The sequence below is a fragment of the Monodon monoceros genome, unplaced genomic scaffold (assembly GCF_005190385.1).
Source record: "Monodon monoceros isolate NGI ecotype Baffin Bay Population unplaced genomic scaffold, NGI_Narwhal_1 Super_Scaffold_12, whole genome shotgun sequence".
Lineage (NCBI taxonomy): Eukaryota > Metazoa > Chordata > Mammalia > Artiodactyla > Monodontidae > Monodon > Monodon monoceros.
Window position 1 is genome coordinate 124146402 of NW_021703768.1, and position 25831 is coordinate 124172232.

General features: G+C 36.7%; 1 protein-coding gene across 3 annotated transcripts in view; it reads right to left on the reverse strand.

The window, feature by feature from the left end:
* Positions 1–25347, reverse strand: part of JAKMIP2 (janus kinase and microtubule interacting protein 2) — a 167702-nt gene extending 142355 nt beyond the window's left edge. The window contains exon 1 of one of the 3 annotated variants that reach the window (XM_029217356.1): positions 25052–25269. Coding sequence is in view for 1 of the 3 variants with exons in the window: in XM_029217358.1 (XP_029073191.1) it covers positions 25052–25054 (3 nt within the window). In the remaining 2 variants the exon portion in view is untranslated. Of the gene's footprint in view, positions 1–25051 lie in introns of all 3 variants that reach the window. The other 2 variants (XM_029217355.1, XM_029217358.1) reach the window with 2 other exon arrangements.
* Positions 25348–25831: the final 484 nt, after the last annotated feature.

A 25831-nucleotide genomic window follows, 5' to 3' on the forward strand; every position in this document is an offset into this window, starting at 1 on the left:
CACATGCCACTAGAGAGAAGCCCGTGCACCACAACGAAGAGCCTGCACGCCACAACGTAAGATCCCATGTGCCTCAACAAAGATCTTGCATGTATCTAAGACCCAGCACAGCCAAGAATTAATAAAATAAATAAATAATAAATAAATCTTTTAAAAAATGCAATAACTATTATGTTAATATTAAAACTAATTATTAAAATTATGAAAAAATTATTACCTCACACCATTCAGAATGGCTATCATCAAAAGGCCTACAAATAACAAATGCTGGAGAGGGTGTGGAGAAAAGGGACCCCTCCTACACTGTTGGTGGGAATGTAAATTGGTGCAGCACTATGGAAAACAGTATGGAGGTTACTTGAAAAACTAAAAATAGAGTTGACATATGATCCAACAATCCCACTCCTGGATATATATCTGGAAAAGATGAATTCTAGTTCAAAAAGATACATGCACCCCAATGATCATAGCAGCACTATTTACAATAGCCAAGACATGGAAACAACCCAAGTGCCCATTGATAGATGGGTTGCTTAAGAAGATGTGGCATATGTATACACACAACACACACACACACGCAAACAATAGAATATTACTCAACCATAAAAAAGAATGAAATATTGCCATTTGCAGCATCACAGATGGACCAAGAGAATATTATACTTAGTGAAGGAAGTCAGACAGAGAAAGACAAATATAAGATATCACTTATATGTGGAATAAAAAAAAACACAAATGAATTTATATACAAAACAGAAACAGACTCACACACACAGAAAACAAACTTTTGGTTACCAAAAGGGAAAGAGAGGGAGGAGGGAAAAACCAGGAGTATCATATTAACAGATACAAACTACTAAACATAAAATAAATAAGCAACAAGGATTTATTGTATAGCACAGAACTATATCCAATATCTTGTAATAACCTATAATGGAAAACAATCTAATATATATATTTTTAGTTACCTATATCTGAATCACTTTGCTGTACACCTGAAACTAACACAATATTGTAAATCAACCATACTTCAATTGAAAAAAGGGAAAGGTCTTGAATAAATAACCTGAACTTTCATATTAGGAAACTAGGGAAAAAAAGAGCAATATACAACCAAAGAACACAAAACAAAAACAAAAAAGTTCTTTTTGGTTTGCTTCTTGTCTTATTAACCAAGTAATATATGTTTATTGGAAAAAACCTAGGAAAGCTTATCAACAAAAATTTTTAAATGAAAAATAAAACTCACCTATATTTCTACCACCTTAACACTTTTTACATTAAAAAAACTTAAAATTTTTTTTTTAAACTATTTATTTATTTATTTATTTGCCACACTGCGCAGCTTGTGGGATCCTAGTTCTCAGACCAGGGATCAAACCTGAGCTTCTGCCCCCATCCCCTGTTGGCAATGGAAGCTCGGAGCCCTAACTACTGGACCACCAAGGAATTCCCCACTTTTTACATTTTTATATTTCCTTCATGTCTTTTTTCCCTATGCATATGTGAACATATTTTCAATAGACATAGAGTTTTAAAATCTAGGCTTTTCACTAAATATCTTCTGTCTTTCCATATCATTAAATTTTTTGTACCTGTAATATTGTTTAAAATGTTTATAGCACATGCCTTCTGCAATGTTCTTTCACCATATCTTCACTATATTCCAAGCATTCAAGGCAATTTTACGCAGTTTTACTTTTTACAGTTATATATTATAAATTTAAAGGTTAAATTTATGTGCGTTTTTGAGCCATCTGCAATTCCATCACCCTTTCTTAAATTCTAGTTTACTCCTTAGATTGTGTTTCTCCTTCCTTTTCTCCCTCTCTCTCCCTACTGCACTTCCCTTGTGGAGATTGTGGGCTAATGGGAGAAATAAGCAAGGTTCATAAATAACTGTAATCAGTACCACAGGCAAATAAAAGGACTTTGGATTTCAAAAGAGAATTCCTCCATCAGTTTGCAAATATGCCTACACATCTAAAGGCAGAGGAATGAAAAGACCCTTCTGAACACTTTGTTTTTTTTCTTTTGAGAGGAGCAAAGAGAAAAAAAAAAAAACAGGCGTATCTTCTTCTCTCTTTCTATAGTTGAAAAAAACAAAAATCAATAATGGACAGGAGAGGACCTTCAAGGTGGAGAAGTAAGAAGTGGAGATCAGCTTCCTCCCCACAAATACATCAAAAATACATCTACAAGTGGAACAATTCCTACAGAACACCTACTGAATGCTGGCAGAAGACCTCAGACTTCCCAAAAGGCAAGAAACTCCCCACGCACCTGGGTAGGGCAAAAGGAAAAAGAAAAAAACAGAGACAAAAGAATAGAGACGGGACCTGCACCTCTGGGAGGGAGCTGGGAAGGAGGAAAGGTTTCCACACACTAGGAAGTCCCTTCATGGGTGGAGGCTGTGGGTGGCGGAGTGGGGGGAGCTTCGGAGCCACGGAGGAGAGCGCAGCAACAGGGGTGCAGAGGGCAAAGCGGAGAGATTCCCGCACAGAGGATCGGTGCCAACCAGCACTCACCAGCCCGAGAGGCTTGTCTGCTCACCCGCTGGGGCGGGCGGGGGCTGGGAGCTGGGGCTCGGGCTTCCGAGGTCAGATCCCAGGGAGAGGACTGGGGTTGGCTGCGTGAAAACAGCCTGAAGGGGGCTAGTGAGCCACAGCTAGCCAGGAGGGAGTCCGGGAAAAAGTCTGGAGCTGCCGAAGAGGCAAGAGACCATTGTTTTGGGGTGCGTGAGGAGAGGGGATTCCCACTCCATGTGCCCACAGAAGGCAGAGCACCACCTAAGTGAGCTCCAGAGACGGGCACGAGCCATGGCTATCAGCCTGGACCCCAGAGACGGGCATGAACTGCTAACAATGCCACCGCTACCACCAAGAATCCTGTGTGCAAGCGCAGGTCACTACCCACAACACCCTGGGAGCCTGTGCAGCACCCCACTGCCAGGGTCCCGTGATCCAGGGACAAATTACCCCAGGAAAACACACGGTGTGCCTCAGGCTGCTGCAATGTCACTCTGGTCTCTGCCACCGCAGGCTCGCCCCCCATGTCAATTATGACTACCATACCCCTCCCTCTCCCCAACCTGAGTGAGTAAGAGAGCCCTAATCAACTGCTGCTTTAACCCCTTCCTGTCTGGGAGGGGAACAGACGCCTGAGGGCGGCCTACATGCAGAGGTGGGGCCAAAACCAAAGCTGAACCCCAGGAGCTGTGTGAACAAAGAAGAGAAAGGGAAATCTCTCCATGCAGCCTCAGGAACAGCAGATTAAATCCCCACAATCAACTTGAAAATCTCTGCATTTGAAGAATACCTGATCAGATAATAAATGTTCTCAAAATTGAGGCGATGGGCTTTGGGAGCAAATGTAGACTGGGGGTTGCTTTCTGCATCTGATTGGATTGTGGTTTTACATTTATCTTAGTTTAGATTTAGTGCTTGTTATCATTGGTGAATTTGTTTATTGTTTTGGTTGTTCTCTTCCTTTTTTTAAAAATTATTTTTTTTAATTTTATTTATTTATTTATTTATTATTTTTGCAGTACGCGGGACTCTCACTGTTGTGACCTCTCCTGTTGCAGAGCACAGGCTCTGGACGCCCAGGCTCAGCGGCCATGGCTCATGGGCCTATCCACTCCACAGCATGTGGGATCTTCCCAGACCAGGGCACAAACCTGTATCCCCTGCATCGGCAGGCGGACTCTCAACCACTGCGCCACCAGGGAAGCCCAAACATTTTATTATTTTTATTTTGTTTTTTAAATTTTTTACTTTCTTTTAATGTTGTTTTCTTTTCTCTTTTTGTGAGTGTATGTGTATGTTTCTTTGTGTGATCTTGTCTGTTTATGTTTGCTTTTACCATCTGTCCTAGAGTTCTCTGTTCGTTTTCTTTTGCTTTTTTAGCTGTTTGTTTCTTTTTTTTTTTTTATAAGTGTGTGTGTGTGTGTATGTTTCTTTGTGTGATGCTTCTTTGTTTAGTATTGCTATTACCATTTGGTTTGGGGTTGTATCTGTTCATTTTTATTTTTTCCTTCATTTTATTCTGAGCTGTGTGGCTGGCAGGATCTTGGTGCTCTGGCCGGGAGTCAGACCTGAGCCTCTGAGGTGGGAGAGCTGAGTCCAGGACACTAGACCACCAGAAACCTCCTGGCCCCATGTAATATCAAGCAGCGACAGCTCCCCCAGAAATCTCCATCTCAACGCTAAGACCCAGCTCCACCCAATGGCAAGCAAGCTACAGAGCTGGATGCCCCATGCCAAACAACAAGCAAGACAGGAACACAACCCCATCCATTAGCAGAGAGGCTGCCTAAAGTTATACTAAGTTCACAGACACGCCAAAACACACCACCGGACGTGGCCCTGCCCACCAGAAGGACAAGATCCAGCCCCATCCACCAGAACACAGGCACCAGTCCCCTATATGAGCCACTGAACCAACCTCACCCACTGGGGGCAGACACCAAGTATAACAGGAACTACGAACCTGCAGCCTGTGAAAAGGTGACCCCGAACACAGTAAGTTAAACAAAATGAAAAAAAAGAGAACTATGCAGCAGATGAAGGAGCAAGGTAAAAACCCGCCAGACCAAACAAAAGAAGAGGAAATAGGCAGTCTAACCTGAAAAAGAATTCAGAGTAATGACAGTAAAGATGATCCAAAATCTCAGAAATAGAATGGAGAAACTACAAGAAATGTATAACAAGGACTTAGAAGAACTGCAGAGCAAAGAAACAATGATGAATAACATAATAAATGAAATTAAAAATACTCTAGAAGGAATCAATAGTAGAATAACTGAGGCAGAAGAACACATAAGTGACCTGGAAGATAAAATAGAGGAAATAACTGCCATAGAGCAGAATAAAGAAAAAAGAATGAAAAAAATTGAGGACAGTCTCAGAGACCTCTGGGACAACATTAAACACACCAACATTCGAATTATAGGGGTCCCAGAAGAAGAAGAGAAAAAGAAAGGGACTGAGAAAATCTTTGAAGAAATTGTAGTCGAAAACTTCCCTAACATGGGAAAGCAAATAGTTAATCAAGTTTAGGAAGCACAGAGAGTCCCATACAGGATAAGTCCAAGGAGAAGCACGCCAAGACACATATTAATCAAACTATCAAAAATTAAATACAAAGAAAAAATATTAAAAACAGCAAGGGAAAAACAACAAATAACATACAGGGGAATCCCCAAAGGTTAGCAGTTGATCTTTCAGCAGAAACTCTGCAAGCCAGAAGGGAGTGGCAGGACATACTTAAAGTGATGAAGGGAAAAAACCTACAACCAAGATTACTCTACCCAGCACGGATCTCATTCAGATTTGACGGAGAAATTAAAAGCTTTATAGACAAGCAAAAGCTAAGAGAATTCAGCACCACCAAACCAGCTTTACAACAAATGCTAAAGAAACTTCTCTAGGCAGGAAACACAAGAGGAGGAAAAGACCTACAATAACAAACCCAAAACAATTAAGAAAATGGTAATAGGAACATACATATCAATAATTACCTTAAATGTAAATGGATTAAATGCTCCAACGAAAAGACACAGGCTCACTGAATGGATACAAAAACAAGACATGTATATATGCTGTCTACAGGAGACCCACTTCACATGTAGGGACACATACAGACTGAAAGTGAGAGGATGGAAAAAGACATTCCATACAAATGGATATCAAAAGAAAGCTGGAGTAGCAATACACGTATCAGACAAAATAGACTTTAAAATAAAGACTATTACAAGAGACAAGGAAGGACACTACATAATGATCAAGGGATCAATCCACGAAGAAGATATAACAATTGTAAATATTTATGCACCCAACACAGGAGCACCTCGATACATAAGGCAAATGCTAACAGCCGTAAAAGGGGAAATCGACAGTAACACAATCATAGTAGGGGACTTTAACACCCCACTTTCACCAATGGACAGTTCATCCAAAATGAAAATAAATAAGGAAACACAAGCTTTAAGTGACATGTTAGACCAGGTGGACTTAACTGATATTTATGGGACATTCCATCCAAAAACAACAGAATACACTTTCTTCTCAAGTGCTCATGGAACATTCTCCAGGATAGATCATATGTTGGGTCACAAATCAAGCCTCAGTAAACTTATGAAAATTGAAATTGTATCAAGTGTCTTTTCTGACCACAACACTATGAGAATAGATATCAATTACAAGAAAAAAAACTAAAAAATACAAACACATGGAGGCTAAACAATACACTACTAAATAACCAAAAGATCACTGAAGAAATCAAAGAGGAAATAAAAAAATACCTAGAAACAAATGGCAATGAAAACACGATGACCCAAAACCTATGGGATGCAGCAAAAGCAGTTCTAAGAGGGAAGTTTATAGCAATACAATCCTACCTCAAGAAACAAGAAACATCTCAAATAAACAACCTAACCTCACACCTAAAGCAATTAGAGAAAGAAGAACAAAAACCCCCAAAGTTAGCAGAAGGAAAGAAATAATAAAGATCAGACCAGAAATAAATGAAAAAGAAATGAAGGAAACAATACCAACGATCAACAAAACTAAAAGCTGGTTCTTTGAGAAGATAAACAAAATTCATAAACCATTAGCCAGACTCATCAAGAAAAAAAGGGAGAAGACTCAAATCAACAGAATTAGAAATGAAAAAAGAGAAGTAAAAACTAACACTGCAGAAATACAAAGGATCATGAGAGACTACTACAAGCAACTATATGCCAATAAAATGGACAACCTGGAAGAAATGAACAAATTCTTAAAAAATACAACCGTCCAAGACTGAACTAGGAAGAAACAGAAAATATGAACAGACAAATCACAAGTACTGAAATTGAAACTGTGATTTAAAATCTTCCAACAAACAAAAGCCCAGGAACAGATGGCTTCACAGGACAATTCTATCAAACATTTAGAGAAGAGCTAACACTTATGCTTCTCAAACTCTTCCAAAATATAGCAGAGGGAGGAACACACCCAAACACATTCTACAAGGCCACCATCACCCTGATACCAAAACCAGACAAAGATGTCACAAAGAAAGAAAACTATAGGCCAATATCACTGATGAACATAGATGCAAAAATTCTCAACAAAATACTAGCAAACAGAATCCAACAGCACATTAAAAGGATTATACATCATGATCAAGTGGGGTTTACCCCAGGAATGCAAGGATTCTTCAATATACACAAATCAATCAATGTGATACACCATATTAACAAACTGAAGAATAAAAACCATATGATAATCTCAATAGTTGCAGAAAAAAATTTCAACAAAATTCAACACCCATTTATAATAAAAACCCTCCAGAGAGTAGGCATAGAGGGAACTTACCTCAACATAGTAAAGGCCATATATGACAAACCCACAGCCAACGTTGCTCTCAGTGGTGACAAACTAAAACCAATTCCTCTAAGATCAGGAACAAGACAAGGTTGTCCACTCACACCACTATTATTCAACATAGTTTTGGAAGTTTCAGGCACAGAGATCAGAGAAGAAAAAGAAGTAGAAGGAATCCAAATCAGAAAAGAAGAAGTAAAACTGTCACTGTTTGCAGATGACATGATACTATGCATAGAGAATCCTAAAGATACTACCAGAAAACTGCTAGAGCTAATCAATGAATTTGGTAAAGTAGTAGGATATAAAAGTAATGCACAGAAATCTCTTGCATTCCTATACACTAACAATGAAAGATCAGAAAGAGAATTAAGGAAACACTCCCATTTACCATTGCAACAAAAAGAATAAAATACCTAGCACTAAACCTACCTAAGGAAACAAAACACCTGTATGCAGAAAACTATAAGATACTGATGAAAGAAATCAAAGACAATACAAACATATGGAGAGATACACCATGTTCTTGGATTGGAAAAATCAACATTGTGAAAATGACTATACTACCCAATGCAGTCTACAGATTCAATGCAATCCCTATCAAACTACCCACGGCATTTTTCACAGAAGTAGAACAAAAAAATTTACAAGTTATATGGAAACACAAAAGATCCCGAAGAGCCAAAGCAATTTTGAGAAAGAAAAACAGAGCTGGAGGAATCAGGCTCCCTGACTTCAGACTATACTACAGAGCTATAGCAATCAGGACAGTATGGTATTGGCACAAAAACAGATATATAGATCAATGGAACAGGATAGAAAGCCCAGAGATAAACCCTCACACATATGGTCACCTTGTCTTTGATAAAGGAGGCAAGAATATACAATGGAGAAAAGACAGCATCTTCAGTAAGTGGTGCTGGGGAAACTGGACGGCTACATGTAAAAGAATGAAATTAGAACACTCCCTAACACCATACCTCAAAATAAACTCAAAATGGATTAAAGACCTAAATGTAAGGCCAGACACTATAAAACTCTTAGAGGAAAATATAGGCAGAATATTCTATGACATAAATCACAGCAAGATCCTTTTTGACACACCTCCTAGAGAAATGCAAATAAAAATAAACAAATGTGACCTAATTAAACTTAAAAGCTTTTGCACAGCAGAGGAAACCATAAACAAGATGAAAAGACAACACTCACAATGGGAGAAAATAGTTGCAAATGAAATAATGGACAAAGGATTAATCTCCAAAACATACAAGCAGCTCATGCAACTCAATATCAAAAAAACAAACAACCCAATCCAAAAACGGGCAGAAGACCTAAATAGACATTTCTCCAAAGAAGATATACAGATTTCTAACAAACACATGAAAGGATGCTCAACATCACTAATCATTAGAGAAATGCAAATCAAAACCACAATGAAGTATCACCTCACACTGGTTAGAATGGCCATCATCAAGAAATCTACAAACAATTAATGCTGGAGAGGGTGTGGAGAAAAGAGAACCCTTTGCACTGTTGGTGGGAATGTAAATTGATACAGCCACTATGGAGAACAATATGGAGGTCCCTTAAAAAACTACAAATAGAACTACCATATGACCCAGCAATCTCACTACTGGGAATATACCCTGAGAAAACCATAATTCAAAAAGAGTCATGTACCACAATGTTCATTGCTGCACTATTTACAATAGCCAGAACATGGAAGCAACCTAAGTGTCCATCGACAGATGAATGGATAAAGAAGATGTGGCACATATACACAATGGAATATTACTCAGCCATAAAAAGGAACGAAATTGAGTTATTTATAGTGAGGTGGATGGACTTAGAGTCTGTTATACAGAGGGAAGTAAGTCAGAAAGAAAAACAAATACCGTATGCCAACACATATATATGGAATCTAAAAAAAGAAATCGTTCTGAAGAACCTAGGGGCAAGCCAGGAATAAAGACACAGACATAGAGAATGGACTTGAGGACGTGGGGAGGGGGAAGGGTAAGCTGGGATGAAGTGAGAGAGTGACATTGACATATATACACTACGAAATGTAAAATAGATAGCTAGTGGGAAGCAGCTGCATAGCACAGGGAGATCAGCTCCATGCTTTGTGACCACCTAGAGGGGTGGGATAGGGAGGGTGGGAGGGAGACGCAAGAGGGAAGAGATATAAGGATATATGTATATGTATAGCTGATTCACTTTGTTATACAGCAGAAACTAACACAACATTGTAAAGCAACTATACTCCAATAAAGATGTTAAAAAAATGAAAGAATGGATAGGACACCTGCTCATGTCATACAGCTGGTTGGTGGCTGAACAAAGATTAAACCCAGGACTTCTGTATCCCAGTTTTGTGCTTTCACACTGTGTCACACAGGCTCACCCTAAAAAAAATTACAGCCAGGATAAGTGAACTTGGGATCAAGACAAATACTGTGGGAGGAATACTTGTCTAGTGAAGGGATGCTCTGATTAAGAAACTCTACTGACCTGATATACAACAGTAAAACCTTTCCTGAGAAATGGGAGAGAATGAAAAGGACAATCCTGTATCCTTTCCTTGTATGTTTTTCTGTCAAGCACAGCTATATTCATACTTGGATTAAAATATCACACATATGGCAAGCTGGCTTCCCCAATGGGAAATCTAGAAAGTGACTTCCTGAATGCACAAGAGCAAATATTTTGTAGGACAGAGAATGCTCCTGCTTGGGGTCTACTTCCACATGTTCATAATGTTGAGTGGAAACAGTCTTTGAATATAATCTAATACAGCCCCTTAAATAAACTAGGAAACCTCTTAATAATACCTCTGTCCATCAATCATTCACCTTGTGCTTGAACGTAAGCACTTATGGAGGACGCAGGATCTGGGCTGAAGCCAAGAAAAAGTAAAGTCAATACTTTCATTTATAGGACTGACTAATTAGCCCCGCAGTATACCACATTCTATGCCTTTTTAGATGTATTGCTTAGATTTAATGAACTTTTTGCCAAACTGAACGACACACACAGACATACACACACACACACACACACATACACAGTGAAAGAGAAAAATGACAAAAAGCTAATATTGCTTTATTACCTTGGGAAGCATTTATTAGGACACAGGACTGATGGAAAATGTGATGGACAGTCACAGAGTCAAAAACGTATTTACAGCTGGAAGGGTCCTTCTTGTAGAAAACTAGCCCAAGACTTTCCTTTTACTTAAAAGGAAATAAAGAGTTTAAAAGATTTGCTAGGCTTTTACAGGTTTCTGCTTCAGTGGCATTTGACTACACAGAGAGAGAGGGTTTATAGATTATTTAATATAGAGGGTAGAGTACTGATAATCACAGCTCAAAAAGGAAAAACACCAAAATGAAGGCAGGTGGATCAGAATCAATACTCTCATTAAATACTCAGTTACCTTTCCCCCTCTGGACTTATGTTTTCCCTCACTTTCTGGGTTACCTTTTTATGTACTAAATACAGAAAAAATAATCATGAAAGAGTCCCTTGACTGTAACTGGAATCAATGTATCTAACACGTTTTCCAATACTTGCTGTGCATGTGGCCTCATTACATTCACATGCCAAGAAAGGTTCAAAGGGAAAAAAAAAACTGTAGGAAGCCATTCATAATTTCCTCGACAGGATTTAACAGCCATTCCTTACTCCAGTCTTACACTCTGTTTTCTAATACATCCCAAGTGATAAAACTTCAAGTATATTAAGATTCAGAGCACAGCAAACTATTCATGCTGCAAAGTGATTAATGTTTATGTTCTTCTGTTTTGCTTTATTTTAAAAATTCACAGTCTGCATTATTCTCTGAAAAAGGGTTGGATTCCATATCACTATAACATTCCTTTTTAACTCTAAGGCCAGGCAGGTTACAATGCCCCTCCCCCACTTTCACGTGAGGAAACTCAATCTTTAATCATCATGAATTTACTCTATTTCTTCATTTATGTGCCCTGATGGATGTTTCTCAGTTTTCTTGTATAGATTTTCACATGTGTGATACCCAATTTGCAGATGTTCTTATGTTCTGATAAAGGTCTCTGTGTCTCTTGGCGTAATTTTAGTGCCTAAATGCTTACTGCTTACTATACCTTTGGGATTGAGTCTTACTCATCTTTGTATGCTCCCCACTCTCTACTCCTCCACACATACACCTTAGAAGAACACATCGTAGGTGTCAGAATTATTTTTAAACATCATTTTCCTTTGCATTAAAATCAGGGCCACAAATTCAAAGAATACTAATTTGCATTTGGTTTGAAGACTATATTAAAGATCTAATTCAAAATGTTTAAATGTATCCCTAGTTTCTAATTGAACAGGTTCACCAGGTGATGTTATGAAGAGAAAAATCTAACTTTGGTTAGTAATTCACATAAGAAATAAGATATTTTAATTATCTTACAACTCATCAATTAGATGGGTTTGGTCAGATAGTGTTAAAATATACGACCTAATGTACAGTATTACAATGTGTAACATAAATCAACAGGAAATAGTCACTAAAAAGTTGTTCACATCCTGTTTTTATTTCTTCAGTAAAGATCAAATACAATTCAGCTAAAATAAGACTCTATATCTTGATTGCAAATGTTAAGGTATTCTTTGTTTTTTGTGTTTTTTTTTTTTTTGAGTCTATGTCCTTTGGTAGCTGAATGGGAAAGCCATACCATTACAATGTTTGCCAGGTTTTACTGTTAACTCTTGTTTATAGACCTGTTTCCTTTACTACTTATAAGCCTTTTGAGAATAAGGCCCTGATCTTTATCCCATATACCTAGTAATATAAAGACAAGTACTTAGGAAACATTCAGTAAATCATTTGTTAGCTGGTTGAACATTTCTGTCTTAGTTTCCTCAACTAAAGTTGTAAGAAGGGGGTACAACAGTACCTATGACCAAGGTGTTATGCTTATAAAGTGTTCAGAACTTCACAGGGCACGCAGCAGGTACTTATTCAGTACTGCTCCCCTGCACAACTCTGGGAAGTGTCATTCACAGTGCTCCCTGGGGCTGTGCAACTCCAGACCCCACCCTCAAAGCATGAACTTCCATTAGCATCATCATCATTACAACATCATCATTATTATTAGGCTCAAGAATAGAAAGATTTCACTTCATCTAAACTACAGAGAGGGCAGCAAAAGTGTAAACAGGTCCTTCATGATGGAGATAAGTGCACCTACTTCTTAAAGGGAAGAAGGTGAGAATTTTGAAGAATTTTTGTGCATTTTTCTCTCTCATCATTTAATCCTTGTTTGAGGTCTTCCATGGAAATGAATTATGACTGAATCACACGATGTTAAGCTTGGAGTTTTGTCTGATTCTAACAAACACTGTGAACTAAAACCACTAGAGGCTGATGAAAGTAAGATGATGAATATCCAAGTGAAAATTTAAAAATTTAGTTTTTAAAGAAATTAATATTTTGGCACATAGAATGTCAATTACATCAGATATATCATTGGGTTTTCAAATCATTTTGTGAAAGGATCTTTTTTCTCAAAACTTTAGGAGGACATCCAGTGGGTATCTGTGTGTGTGTGTGTGTGTGCGCTTAGAGAGCCTGGACCCTATCCTCCCAGCCTTTCTCTTCTCTCTATGGCTTACCAGGGACACTGTGGTTATCTATGGAAACCAATTTGGAACCCCTGATCCAGAGAGAGCAAAACTTCCATCTTCCAGAAGCCCTACAGAGTCAAACAGATAGTTAAGCTAGTTGGATTTGTGGATGACTTAGAAATTTTGATGACCAAATCGTTCTTTCAAAAATATTCACATTTGCTAAATAAATAAGTAAATTTTATTTTAGTAAATTTGAAAATCATAAAAAAAATCAGTGAAGAAATTTCTCATAAAGTTACCACCCAGAATTAATTGCTGTTAATATTTTGATTTATACTTAAAAAATATATATATATACATGTAACTTTTTCCATTTTCACAAAATTGGGACTAAATTCCACCTTTTGATTTTTGACCTCTTTTTTTCTAACTTAAAAGACATATCTTACATATTTTCCTAAGTCACTGAACCTTTTTCTACAACATACTGCTTAGAAAGCTTCATTACATTCTAAGGTTGGCATAGGTCACAATTTATCATATATACAGGGAAAGGCAAATCAAGGTTTTAACCTTTTCTCACCCAAACCTACTCTTGTCAAAACTCCTGCTATTCACTATAAGCAAAAAATTGAAACAAAAGAATCTTAAAGTTGCATGAATTTAGAACCATGGAAACTATAAGAGCACAGAAACTGTGCTCTTCATAGCATCAAGTTTGGAATTTGTGCTGCTCAGTCTATTTTGCAATTGAGGATTTTTTTCCAGAAATGAAATTCCTGTAAAACTGCTCTCTGAATCTCTTTAGAAAAAAGAAAATATTCATAGCTTACAGAATTGTGGAAAACACAGCACAAAATGTTTTCTGGGGGGTTTATTGCTTTAAAAAAGTAGGAAGGAAAACTAGGTAATTTTCTTTTATTAAAATATATTTAATACCTATTTAAATGTTTATTTTAAAAAGAGAATCCCAGATTACATTGTACAAATATATGTAACTCACAAATGATCTCCTAAGAGTTATTAAAACACAAAATCTCCAAATGGTTTATTTTAGGACTGGGATTTATTCAGCCCCTTATTTCCTTTCTTCACTGGGGAAACTATGGTTATGTGGACTTTGTTCTTGAATGTCAATTTTAACAGTGTTTCTATCCTTTGCTTAGCAAGAATTGGGTCTTCATTAATATTTAATAATAATAATAACATTAAAAATATACTTGCCTTTCTCTTTATTTAATTTTGGGGAGCACAATCAAGTTTTCACTACAAGAGGGAAGTGGTTTAGCTCATTACTTAAGATGACTTTGGAGTCAGGCAGACTTGAGTTCAGAATCTAGTTCCATCTGTTATCAGTTAGATAATCTTCAGTAAGTATTAAATTGTTGTATGGTAATAAACCTTAGTTGAGCTATACATCAAATAGGGATACTATGACCTTCTTCAAAGCGTGTTGGTGCATGTATGTAACAACTTTAGGGCACTGCTTGGCATCTAGGAAGGGTACTGAAACAAACATAAACCAACAATGCAAGAACAATTAACATTAATGTCAAATGTGTTTTAAAAGAAATTTCAAAGAGGTTTTTTTAACCTGAATTTGGTCCAAAAAGTAGATTAATGTGCCTCATAATCTCTATTTATTAATGTAAAGATTATTATATTTGGCTCATCAAATGAAACATCTATCTTTAGAGAAGAAAGATAAGATTGAATACTGATTCAAAACCATCCATGTCAACACACATGTTAATAGTTGAGGCCAATTAGCTAGAAGCCATCGTGGTCACGTCACAAAAACAAAGACTTCTGCTGAAAACAGTGGTGCTATTGATGTATTCCATCTAAGTGTCACATGTGTTAATATTCTATTTAAATTTGGCCCTTTCTCCTTGTAAAAACAGAAGTTCCTTTTGGACAGGGACCAGGGATAACAATTGGAAGTCTATGAATGCTTTCTATTTTGAGGAACTTCAATTAGGCTTTTGTGGTATTAGTGATGATGGTAGGAACTATTTATTCATCCCCCCACCCTCCACAACCCCCATCAAAGGTTCTTGGTTTATTTAGTTGTGTCCATATACAGATACACATCCACCAATCATATGTGAAAGGAAGGACTTGGTGAGGATAACCAAGTGACCTAAATTCCCTTAGTGCCTGAGTTAGGATTTAGAGTGAAGGTCAGATCATGTCATAATTCTCTGGCTCTGATTCATGTTACTGATGGATCATTCGGTTGTGTGGGGCCACATCTCATAGAACAAATAAATTCTGAAGTAAAGAAACCTCAATTTGAGTGGTATACGTTTCACTTAGTGGTTAGGTGATGCTGGATACAGGTAGACAATCTGAACTTTAACCTGAGGTTGATTATAAATGGTATAACATAAATTAACATAATGTAATATAATACAATATAACATAATATATAATATCTTCTCTACCTATATGCTTGTGAAATTTAAAGTATCAAAAGTCCTTTGTAACTTGTAAAATAAAGTATTGAACACATTAATTCCTGTGAAAAATGCCTTTGCTTACTAATTATGAAAGAAATAAAACAAATAATTGATGGTGCATAGAGGAAACACCTGAAGCTACAAATTGTCTGGTTGAAACGTAATTGTGATTGCCCCCAAATCAGATCAACAGCATTAAATTTCATACAGATAGTTCATTTTTATCAAATGCTCATCCGCTGGGTTAAATTCATTTCAGCTTCCATATTAATGAAACCTGAGTGTTTCTCTAAAGAACAAAAACCATGCTTAACTGGGAAATAACATGGTATAGTGGAATGAAAATGGGCTAAACAGCAGTCAGAATTCCAACTGTCTCAAGGGCCAAAGAGTTAACGTGAATCCACTGGTGGGGAAGGGGCTTGGGGTGTTGATGTGGCACATGCTGAAAAGCACAATACCCACCCAGAGGAATACCTATCACTCAACTCCAGATGTGTCTACCATGAAGAGATGTGGGCCTAGTGATGCCAGATTTTCTTATTTTCTAAGAGGAGGGAGATACTGAGATATTTTTTGAAATGTCAAAATTACAAAATTTTGGACAAAAGAGTGTTTTTAAAAATATTGTGCTGGAAACATATATTTTTGCTTACAAACACTTGACATATGTTTGCAAACACTTCCCTGAGCTGGGCCCAGTCCACAAAGCTTCAGGTTTTAACCACTGTGCTATAAAATCAGATAGCTCTTACTTCAGTCTTAGCTCTAAACTCACTAACTGAATGGCTTTGGCTAAGAATTTAACTTACTCAAGTTTCATTTTCCTCTTGCAAAGTGGGAAGAACAATGCCTCTGTTTGTGAGGACTGAAAAAATGGACATGGGTGAAAACAGTATAAGAAATACATAATAGGTACTCAAAGAATTTAGCTCTTTTTCTGGATAACTTTGAAAAGTAAGTTGTAAAAGTAAGTTTTCTTTTTATTCTTGTTATATTCAGACCATGTCAGATATTCTTGTTATTAAGAGGGTCAAGGCTGTCTCATTTGTTCCTGGAATAAATTGGTTTACTTGAATTATAAAGGAAACTCGATACTACGGATGTCCTCAATTCTTCTAAAGAATAGAGTCAGCATCAAGTCTGAAAAAAAAATTTCAGATTGACCCAAGAGAGAGTGCTTCTTTGCAAAATGTCTCCTGAACAAAATGCTTTTCTACTATTTCATCAGCTACTCTCTGTCATAAAGATCCTTTCGTTAGAAAAACAACATTTGAGGACATCAAGAATGTGGTTAGCAGTGGCACCACGTGAACTGAGAACAGATCAATTCCGCTTAGATTACAGTTGACTATACAGCCAAAGATCAAAGCAAGATGTTTCAAAGCAAGATTATACAAAATAAATTTAGACAGTTAATGTTTTCAAGCCCTACAAATGTTAGTGAAAGTGCAGAAAGCAAATAGCCAGGGACTGGCTAGAAATATTAATTTTGTCTCTTTACTACCTTCCAGGGGTCTTGGCTAAGCCATTTAGCTTTGATTTCAAAAACTGTAAATAGAGTGAAAAGAGAAAAATATAAAATAATACACCACACTTAAAAGAGATTGGACAATGTGTGTAGCTAAACCTGTCCAGATGAGAGCATTCATGTGAACTGGGCATGTTTAAGCACGCATTTAGAGACTGGGCTCTTTTCAATCTATAGAGGAAAAAAACCTGAAGGTCTACAGTGGTAGAAGAATCAATTTCCCTTGTTGCAAGCTGATATTTTCCTCTCTCTTGTTTCAGAGGGTGACACTGAACCCTGTGGAGCCTGGAATGTGGACAATCTAGCTAAGAAGAGAGCGAGATGGCTAAAATGCTCCTTCTATGTAAAATTAACTAGGAGTAAGGGGGTCCTTGTTAATTCATTTTTTAAAAGCTAGGGTTTATTTTTAATGATTGCTAATGTTTCAGGCATCTAGCTCAAAATACTATAAATTCTAAACTTTGTAGGCACTTTTATTAAATGAAATGCTTTTAAAATAAAACTAAGTCATAATTCAAATGTTCTCCTTACTACAACAAAGAATCATATATTCTCTGAAATACAAGTTCCCCTTTATGGTTAATTAGCAACCACTTAAATTCCTACTTAAGAGATGCAGGAGACAAAGACTAAGCCTGTGGAGTAGGAGGAATTCCTTCCTGGGGTCTAGGTAACCCTAGCAGAGCAGACAACGGAGAAACTCCAGTAATTCCAGAGTTCCCATTTTCACAATCTGAGTTATCTAGGAAATTCATAAGAAGGCAAGTTTGGGATCTATAATATCTTCAAAACACTTAAGTCCCTTTCTCTGTCTCCTCAGTGCCAATTAGCAGAATTATCATCTTGAGAATTCTCATGTGAATTCAGTGTGTTTATTTTTAATATAAATTGGTTATTGTTGTATATAAAATTATTGTCTTGCTATTCTTTTAATGGCTTGCTGGTAGAATGACACAATATCCTAGACTTTACAGACTGGGACTCATTTAAAATATTCTGTCTAGCTGTTCCTATCAGTATAATTGCAACTAAAAAAACAATTTTTGTTTTGGAAAATATGTTCAAATTAGGTATATCTGACCTATGAAGAGTTTACAGGCCTTAAATATGGGTCAGTAAGGACTAGAGAAGCCATTCATTTTTGGAAGGTACCTCTCCATGAATGCTTATTTTTGGAAGGTACCTCTCTCCAAGAAATGCTGCACAAGAAAGAGCCAGATAAGGCATGTGGGTGAGAAACACTTGCTTGGTTTACATTTTCATTGTGGTTATACTGGGTAGCATTTTCCAAGGAAACATTTCCAGTTTGGATCAGAAGGCAGGTTGACAATATCACCCTCTTTTCTGAAGCACATGCTCACAAGGCTTTTTTAGAGTCATAATGACCTCAGCAAAATTTCCTTCTTGAAAATAATACCAATGAATTGTTTTCTGACCAGACAGTGTCAGCTAAACTTAGCCAGATTCGGTTTTCCATCTATATTTTAACTGCAGTTGACTCTAGAATTTCAAGCAGTGCAGTGAGTGATCTTGATTTAGATGCCAAACAAAGACAGGGAACAAAGACTTTTTCCTCTTACTTAAATTTCAATGTATCAGCAGGTCAGGCACCTATAGAGATGGCTGTTCCCAATGATTTAAAGATATTTCTTTGTATTTGCCAAGCATACCCCTTCTCCTCCAGGTCACTCTTTTTATATTTGATTTCAAAACTTCCATGAAAGCAAGATTTTTCCTCAATTCATCTTCTGAGTAAGGTTATTGTCTCCATTACTGTTTCAGCCTCATTTTTGGATATAGGTATGAAGGAATGATTTATTTATGATTAGAGAATTTAGTAAAGTGTATTTCTAGAATAGCTTTGAGTGTGTATCATATAATTTGATGTTAATAATAATTAAATTACTAATTTATTTTAATAAGTTATAGTGAATCCAAAGGTATTCCCTTAATGGTCTCATTATTTCTGACTTGCAATTCAGTTTTGAAAGGGAATAAATGAAGCCACAGAAATATTCACAGCCTTTTTTATTTATGTCATAGTATGTAGTGAACAATTTTTAACGATGGATTTTTTAAATATTGTGATTTGTCATTTAAGAATTTGGCTTTCCTTTATGAACATCCTAAAATCCTGAGAATATCACATATATGAATACAATCCATTTTGTTTTCACAGCCAAAGTACAAGAATGAGAGTCACAGTCTGAAGACCTGCTAGAAAACAGAGGTCCTTCAGGGGAGCACCCATTTATTCGTTCAGTCAACCACTGTTTATTGAGCACATATGTCGTGCCAAGGCTTTCGTTATTAATTGACAGTTTCATTTTCTGCCCTCACAGAGTTTACAATCTAGTGAAGGGCAGGGAAGTTCAAGTGAGCAAATAAATAGCTCTATAATTACAACTTTGATAAATGCTACAAAGGAAACAGAGGGTACGAAGAGTAATAGTGGAGATATACTTAAGGAAACCTCTCCAAGGAGTTATATTTAAAGCTCAAACTTAAAGTATAAGAAGAATCCAACCATTCATATTTTAAAAAGGGAAGAGTCAGATGACTGGGCTTTCATTTAAAAACTATATACCAGTTTAAGAAACATACAGATGCCAAAAATATATCTTAGTTTAGTCTGAGAAGTCATGTGACAGCTAAGGTATGTTGTTTAAATGTTTTTATGAAGAATTTAAGTTGGTCACTGAGGTTAAGACTACAGGATGCCACTGCTATACTGAGGAAGAATAACATGAATCTGGAAGAGATTTGTTTTTGTTTTTTTAATTGCCGCTTATGCATGCGCCTGGTGAAATTCCTAGCAATTCAAACAGGGATTTCACTGCCTTGAGCTTAAAACTCATTCATTATCAGCAGACAAGAGATGACCGAGGTTAATTTAATACCCACTGTGAGATGCAGTGGCAGGTCAGAATAACAGATCTCCTATTTCCTGAAAATCATGCTTGACTCACAGCTACTGAAAATCAAGCAGGAGCTACCTGTATTTAAAAGCAAAGTGTGAAGACCCCAAAGTGGGGGAAAGTATCTTGAGTCATCAAGAAAAATGCACACAGAGATTAAAAATTTACTAGAGACATATTTCATTGACATGGAAAGATGGCCACCTTATATAAAATAAAAAACCTATAAAACAATGCTTAGAGTATGGTCCCATTTATGAAATGGTATATCTGAGTGTGTTTATACTGGCAGATAGAAAAAAATCTAGAAGGAAATATTTCAAAGTACTAACAGTAATTATTTCTTGATGGTAGGCTTATGGGTGATTTTCTTATATATTTCTGCTTTATCCTTTTTTTTCCAACAATTTGGATATATGTTTCAAATGTAAAATAAGAGAGCCTTTAAAAGAAAATTTAATTGTATTGGTGAATATTGATTTAAAGCAGAATGCCTTTAATATGACAGATGTCACTTGTACTGCAAGCTAATTAATTATAAAGGACACTTCACAAATGTGAAATGATAGTTCAGATGGCATGATTTACTCTTTGGCCAGTGCTGAATTACCAAACAGTTGGACAAAGTACGTGCCTACAGTGTTAGCAAAGAAAGGGAGACATCAAAAAACTACAATATTTTGGAGAAAAGTATTTGATTTTTGATACTTCAGAAAAGTATAAAAGTATTTGTCCAGGAAATATCAGAAAGTTGTTAAACTGATGTACACTTATTTATGAGTTAATATCATTTTAATTTTTAAGAACATGTAGGTAGAGAGATGCTTAGGACATACAGGTAGGAGGTATGGGCTAAGTTTCTTCAAGGTCCAGGACCTATAGAAATTAATTTGGTCCTAAGCACAGGAAAAAAAACTGTGCTACCCCCCAACTTTATGTCATTAAAAATAAAAATAATACTTAGGTATAAAATAAGTGCACATCAGTCCAACAAAGTTCCAAGTTTTCCCCAAATGCTTCATGCTTTTATGAAATATCATGAATCCCAGATTTTCTCCAAAATAATTTTTGTGTCTACCTTTTTTTTGGCTGATAACTGAAGAATGAATTTAATCTATGTGGCAATCCAATATGATCAAAGAACAAATCATATCCAAATATCCAAATAAATGTCCAAATAAAAATGAACTACATTTAATGCAGAGTTTACTATATTTGATATTTTAAAATTCAAATCGGCAAGATAATTTGCTATATTTTCTAATATGGCAGATTTGAGCTCATGTGAGTTGGAATTAGGGCCCAACTAGGCTATTTACCAAACCCAAACTTGAACAAGTCTAATCTCCCGAGCCTCTTTCCACTAATGTAAAATAATTATGATGACACTAGATTTACTGGCATGACAGAATTTTGGGGAATATAAGATGACAAATAAAGAATGTAAAATGACTTTAAGAACTACAAAAGATTATATTAAGATAAGGTGTAATGATGGTGCTAATTACAACTATATTGTTTTCGTCATTAACTATTGCACATGTGTATAGCTTATATACCCCCCACAAGGAAATTCTACGTTCCTAGATATGCAAATTGTGCTAGTCATATAAGAGCTCTACAAATAGTTGTTTTTCAACTGATTAATTCATCATGTCTGAAAACACATTTTCACTTGGTAAAATAACATTTGGGATGTGCAAACAGGGGGAACTGTAACTGACCTCTCAGAGTAACACCCAAGTATACATCTAGTTTATTTATTTCAGTAAAAAACAATTGAGTAATTTATGTTAAAACTTCCAAGATAAATTTTGTTTTCTTTTTGGTTCCAACTATGGAAGACAAAGCATTAATCTTTTTATGAAACCATGAAAAATGTAGAAAACAGTTTTGACTCTCCAGCTATTTTCTAAGTTCCCCTGATGGAGACTTGAAGCATGTACCTAAGACTGAAATATGTTCTGAAGTCACTTGAAGAAATAAGGAACATCCTATCACAAAGTGAGAAATTAGATAATATGTGTTTTATCCCAATTAAAACAAGTTTTACAAAAGTTTAAATGCCAGTCAAAATGTTTAATATTGCAACAAGAATGGCATTTTCAAGATAGTATTTGAGAAAAAGGTAATTAATTAATTTGCTTGTTGTTAAATAGTGCATTTAAATAATCAAATGTACATATCTTCCATATATTTTGTTTTTTCTGACATCAAATTGATGGCTCTTGAACTATTGATATTTTGTATCTAGACCCCACTAAACCCCATTTCATTTTTTAAAATTAGCCATACAAAGGGAATAATGTTAATATGGCTGTTAGGCATCACATTCCATAAAGTTGCTGAGAAAGGAGTCTTATGAAGAGGACAATATTCAGTTCCCTGCATCCTGACAAGATAACATACACATTTCTCCAAGCATACGGTCAATTGATTTCTTTAAAAATATTCAGATTCTGTAATTTAGAAGCCCATTACAACATGGAGTCTTACTGTTGCAGGTCTAGCAGTACCTGATGTTAAACAACTAAAGCACACTCTTAAATGGACAATTTACTCTAGAAAAAGCCAGTAAAGTTCTTGAGAAAGAATTTAGCCTGTTCAAAATAAATGCATGTCTATGGCATACTTTTGGAGGTTTTGAAGAAGGATGCACTGCCTTATCTGGTTATCCAGTTGACAGTTCAAGTTTGCTATCAGGAAGTTTTACATTGTGTATTTCTAATGTTCATTCTTTCTAATGAAGTTGAAGCCCAATGACCATATTTTAAGCTCCAAAAAATGTCAGTAAGCAATGTCCAGCTCTTTGAAGTAAATGATCATCATCTCTTAGTTTCACTTCTCCCAATAAAATAATCCTAATTTCCTTATCCTTTCTTAGAGGGTTCAACTTGTAGTCCTTTAAAAACAGTTCACTTTTCTGTGACCCCTCAGCAAAGGTCATATAATCGTCTCAAGTTGTAGGATCAAAAACTAGACCCTTATTTCCATCAGGATCTGACCACACAGCTGAAACTCACTGCTGAGAGTCAGTTCTATGTCCATGACTTAGAGTGATTTGCCTCTGCTCAAACTATACCAACTTCACCTATAAAACCACATCCCAATGAAAACTCGAAACAAAGGAAACAAAACAAAGCCCAAGGTAACTGTTTTCAGTGCATGAAATACAATGCAACTGCAACTACAACATGTCTTAATTTTTTAAAGCTTACTGAAATTTTAATTTTTGCCAGTCAAAAGTTATCATTAACGATTCAGGATGCAGAGTGTTATAAAATTTTTGTTATGACATACAAGCCCAGTACCCCTTTCCCTGCTCTACTTTATGTAGTTGTGATAATAAGGCCTATGGTAGCATGACTTGATGGAGCTGTGAATCTATATAATATATGACATGCCATGAGCACATTAAATCCATTCTTCCTATTAAGTTGCTGAAGAGCCTTCCCATATATAAACCAAACCGGACATTTATTCTCGGAGAAGTTAAACTATAAACCTGATTCAAATACATGTAAAGATTGTAAATGAAGGGGAGCAGTGTGTAAAATAAAATGCAGGATTAGAACAAACGTTTTTTTTTACATTTAAAAAATGTTTGCACTGACAATGATATTGTTAGGGAAGAGAGAGATGGATAAAAAATAGTCCATATGATAAATGTAATGTTACTAACACAGTTTTACCTGCAAGGATTTTTCTGGCTTTAATTCAATGAAATTTCTATTATCCTGGGTGGTAATGGAGCCCTGTACCCTACTCATCTCAGGCGTCCTTAGTATCCTGAGTTGCCTTAAAGCTGTGACATAATAAAAGGTCAAGCAGATCACACTAAGCATTTGTAAACTACAATAGCCCCCCATTTTGCCTGCAAGCCACACATTCTCACCCTAAGCTTTGCTCACTCTCTTGTTTCATTTCATTGTATAAGCAGGCTAATTTGGAGATGGCTAAGGTGCTTGGGAACACCTAGATTTTCAAAACAGTCCCACTTTCTTACTTAACCACCTAAAGAAGTAGACCCATAACACAACATTTGAGGGAACTGTAAAATGGTGTCTGGATACTGAAGGAATAAGCAGCACTATTAAAAAAATGAATGCATTTCACCTTCCAACTCATCTGTGCTTCCTGGGACACAGGTACAAACATGAAAGGCTTGGGGTAGAATTTCAAGAAAACTGATTTGTTTCAACATTCATTTGGCAAGATGCTAGACACAAAATACCACAAGCCACCTCCCTTTCCTATCATTGTAAATTCAGGGCTCTCAAATCACCCCCCACAAACCCAATTAAAAATAAAGAAAAGAGGCAGGCTATGAATTCACATCCAGTGCTATGATACAGATTGTCCTAATTGGTCACAATGAAACTAAGGGACAATAACAAGAATAAATCTTGCATTAATCCAAATGAAGCCAATGAATAATAATACAAACCAGAAGCACAGTTTCAAAAATATGCAATTACCTCCAAGCATGCAAGGTCATTTGTAACCCATAAAAATGATTGCAAAGCACACTCTGCATATAAATGTTTCATAAATGCTAAGTAACGTGTATGTATCATATGCATATCCATAGGGTATCCATTTGTATGTTCACAATCAAATCTATGTACTAAAAATGAAACTCTATCTGGCAAATGGTTTCTCAGCAAGAGTACATCAGAATATGAAATAAAATGCTAAATTCTGGGGCTACCTTTTCTTAGCAATGAGGGAAATAAGCAAAATCACCTTATAATTAGGCCGGAAAGCTTAGGAAGCACCAAATGTGTATTTGAGGAAGGCCCAACCCTGTATGTGAGAGCCGCAAATTAAATGATTCCCTTCAATAACATCCATTTCTTGTCAGCTCTTTTTCCACCCCCTGAGTCTGTTGCTAAGCTTGGAAGGAAAGGAACCAAGTGGCTCAGTCTGCATTCTGAGCCAGTTCAGGATAAAATCACAACACCATTTTTTTTTTTTTTTAAACACAAGCAGATGCCTTCTTACTTCTCTCTTCCTGGCAACCTTCCTCTCTCCCATCCCCATCACTGTCTCCACATCTTCCTCTCCTTCTCTGAGGGAGTCATTGTTCAAGTGCAGGCCACAAATGTATACACAGGTCATTTAATAGCCAGCTAAACCAAGAAGATAACCCCGCTCTCTGCTACTTACCATGCTGAGACGCGGAGAAGCTGTTGAAAGGAGGGAGAGATGCAAACTGAATCCATTTTCCTTGTGACCGAGTCGGATGCAGCCTCCGAACCCAACATCAGCAGCGGCTGCTGGGATTTTTTTCCCTCACTCTCTGGTTGGCGACGGTGCGAATAGGAACCACCCTTCCAGCCTCACTAGAGTATCAGCAGTCGAGGCGGCAGAAGCAGCAGCATCACCACAAGGCCTCCTCCCTCTCGGAGGATGGGGTGAGCTCACAAGCAGCCAGGAACTTGCAGCACATACCTCCTCTGGCTCCTCCTCTCCTGCCCCCTCCTCCAAAGCCCCACCCCTGCTGCGGTAGAGGCTGCCAGCCCTGGCTGCTGCTGGTTGTCATGGCAACGACCAATGGTAAGCCACCAGACTAAGAGGGAGGCGAGATGGGTGAAAGGAGCTGCAGGGGTTGGAGGGGAGTGAATTTGCGCTGCTGCTCTCTGGGATGCTCTTGGTCTCTCCTACCCTGGACTCCAGGTCTTTAAAAATGGGGTAAGGGTGTATAGCCATGGGAAGAGAATAATTTCAATTTTATTGAAGTCTAGACTGAATCATACAAAACAGCTTAGCTATTTTTTCATTTTCTATGGTTTTCCAATAAAATGTATTAAATTTGCAATCAGAAAAAATAATAACAAATATGGAGAAAGTTATATAATGTAACTGGAGATTATTATCACTCCAAATATGTTTGTTCTTTATAGCATCTTTTACTCAAAGCCACTCAAGGTTGTTAACAAGGAAAAT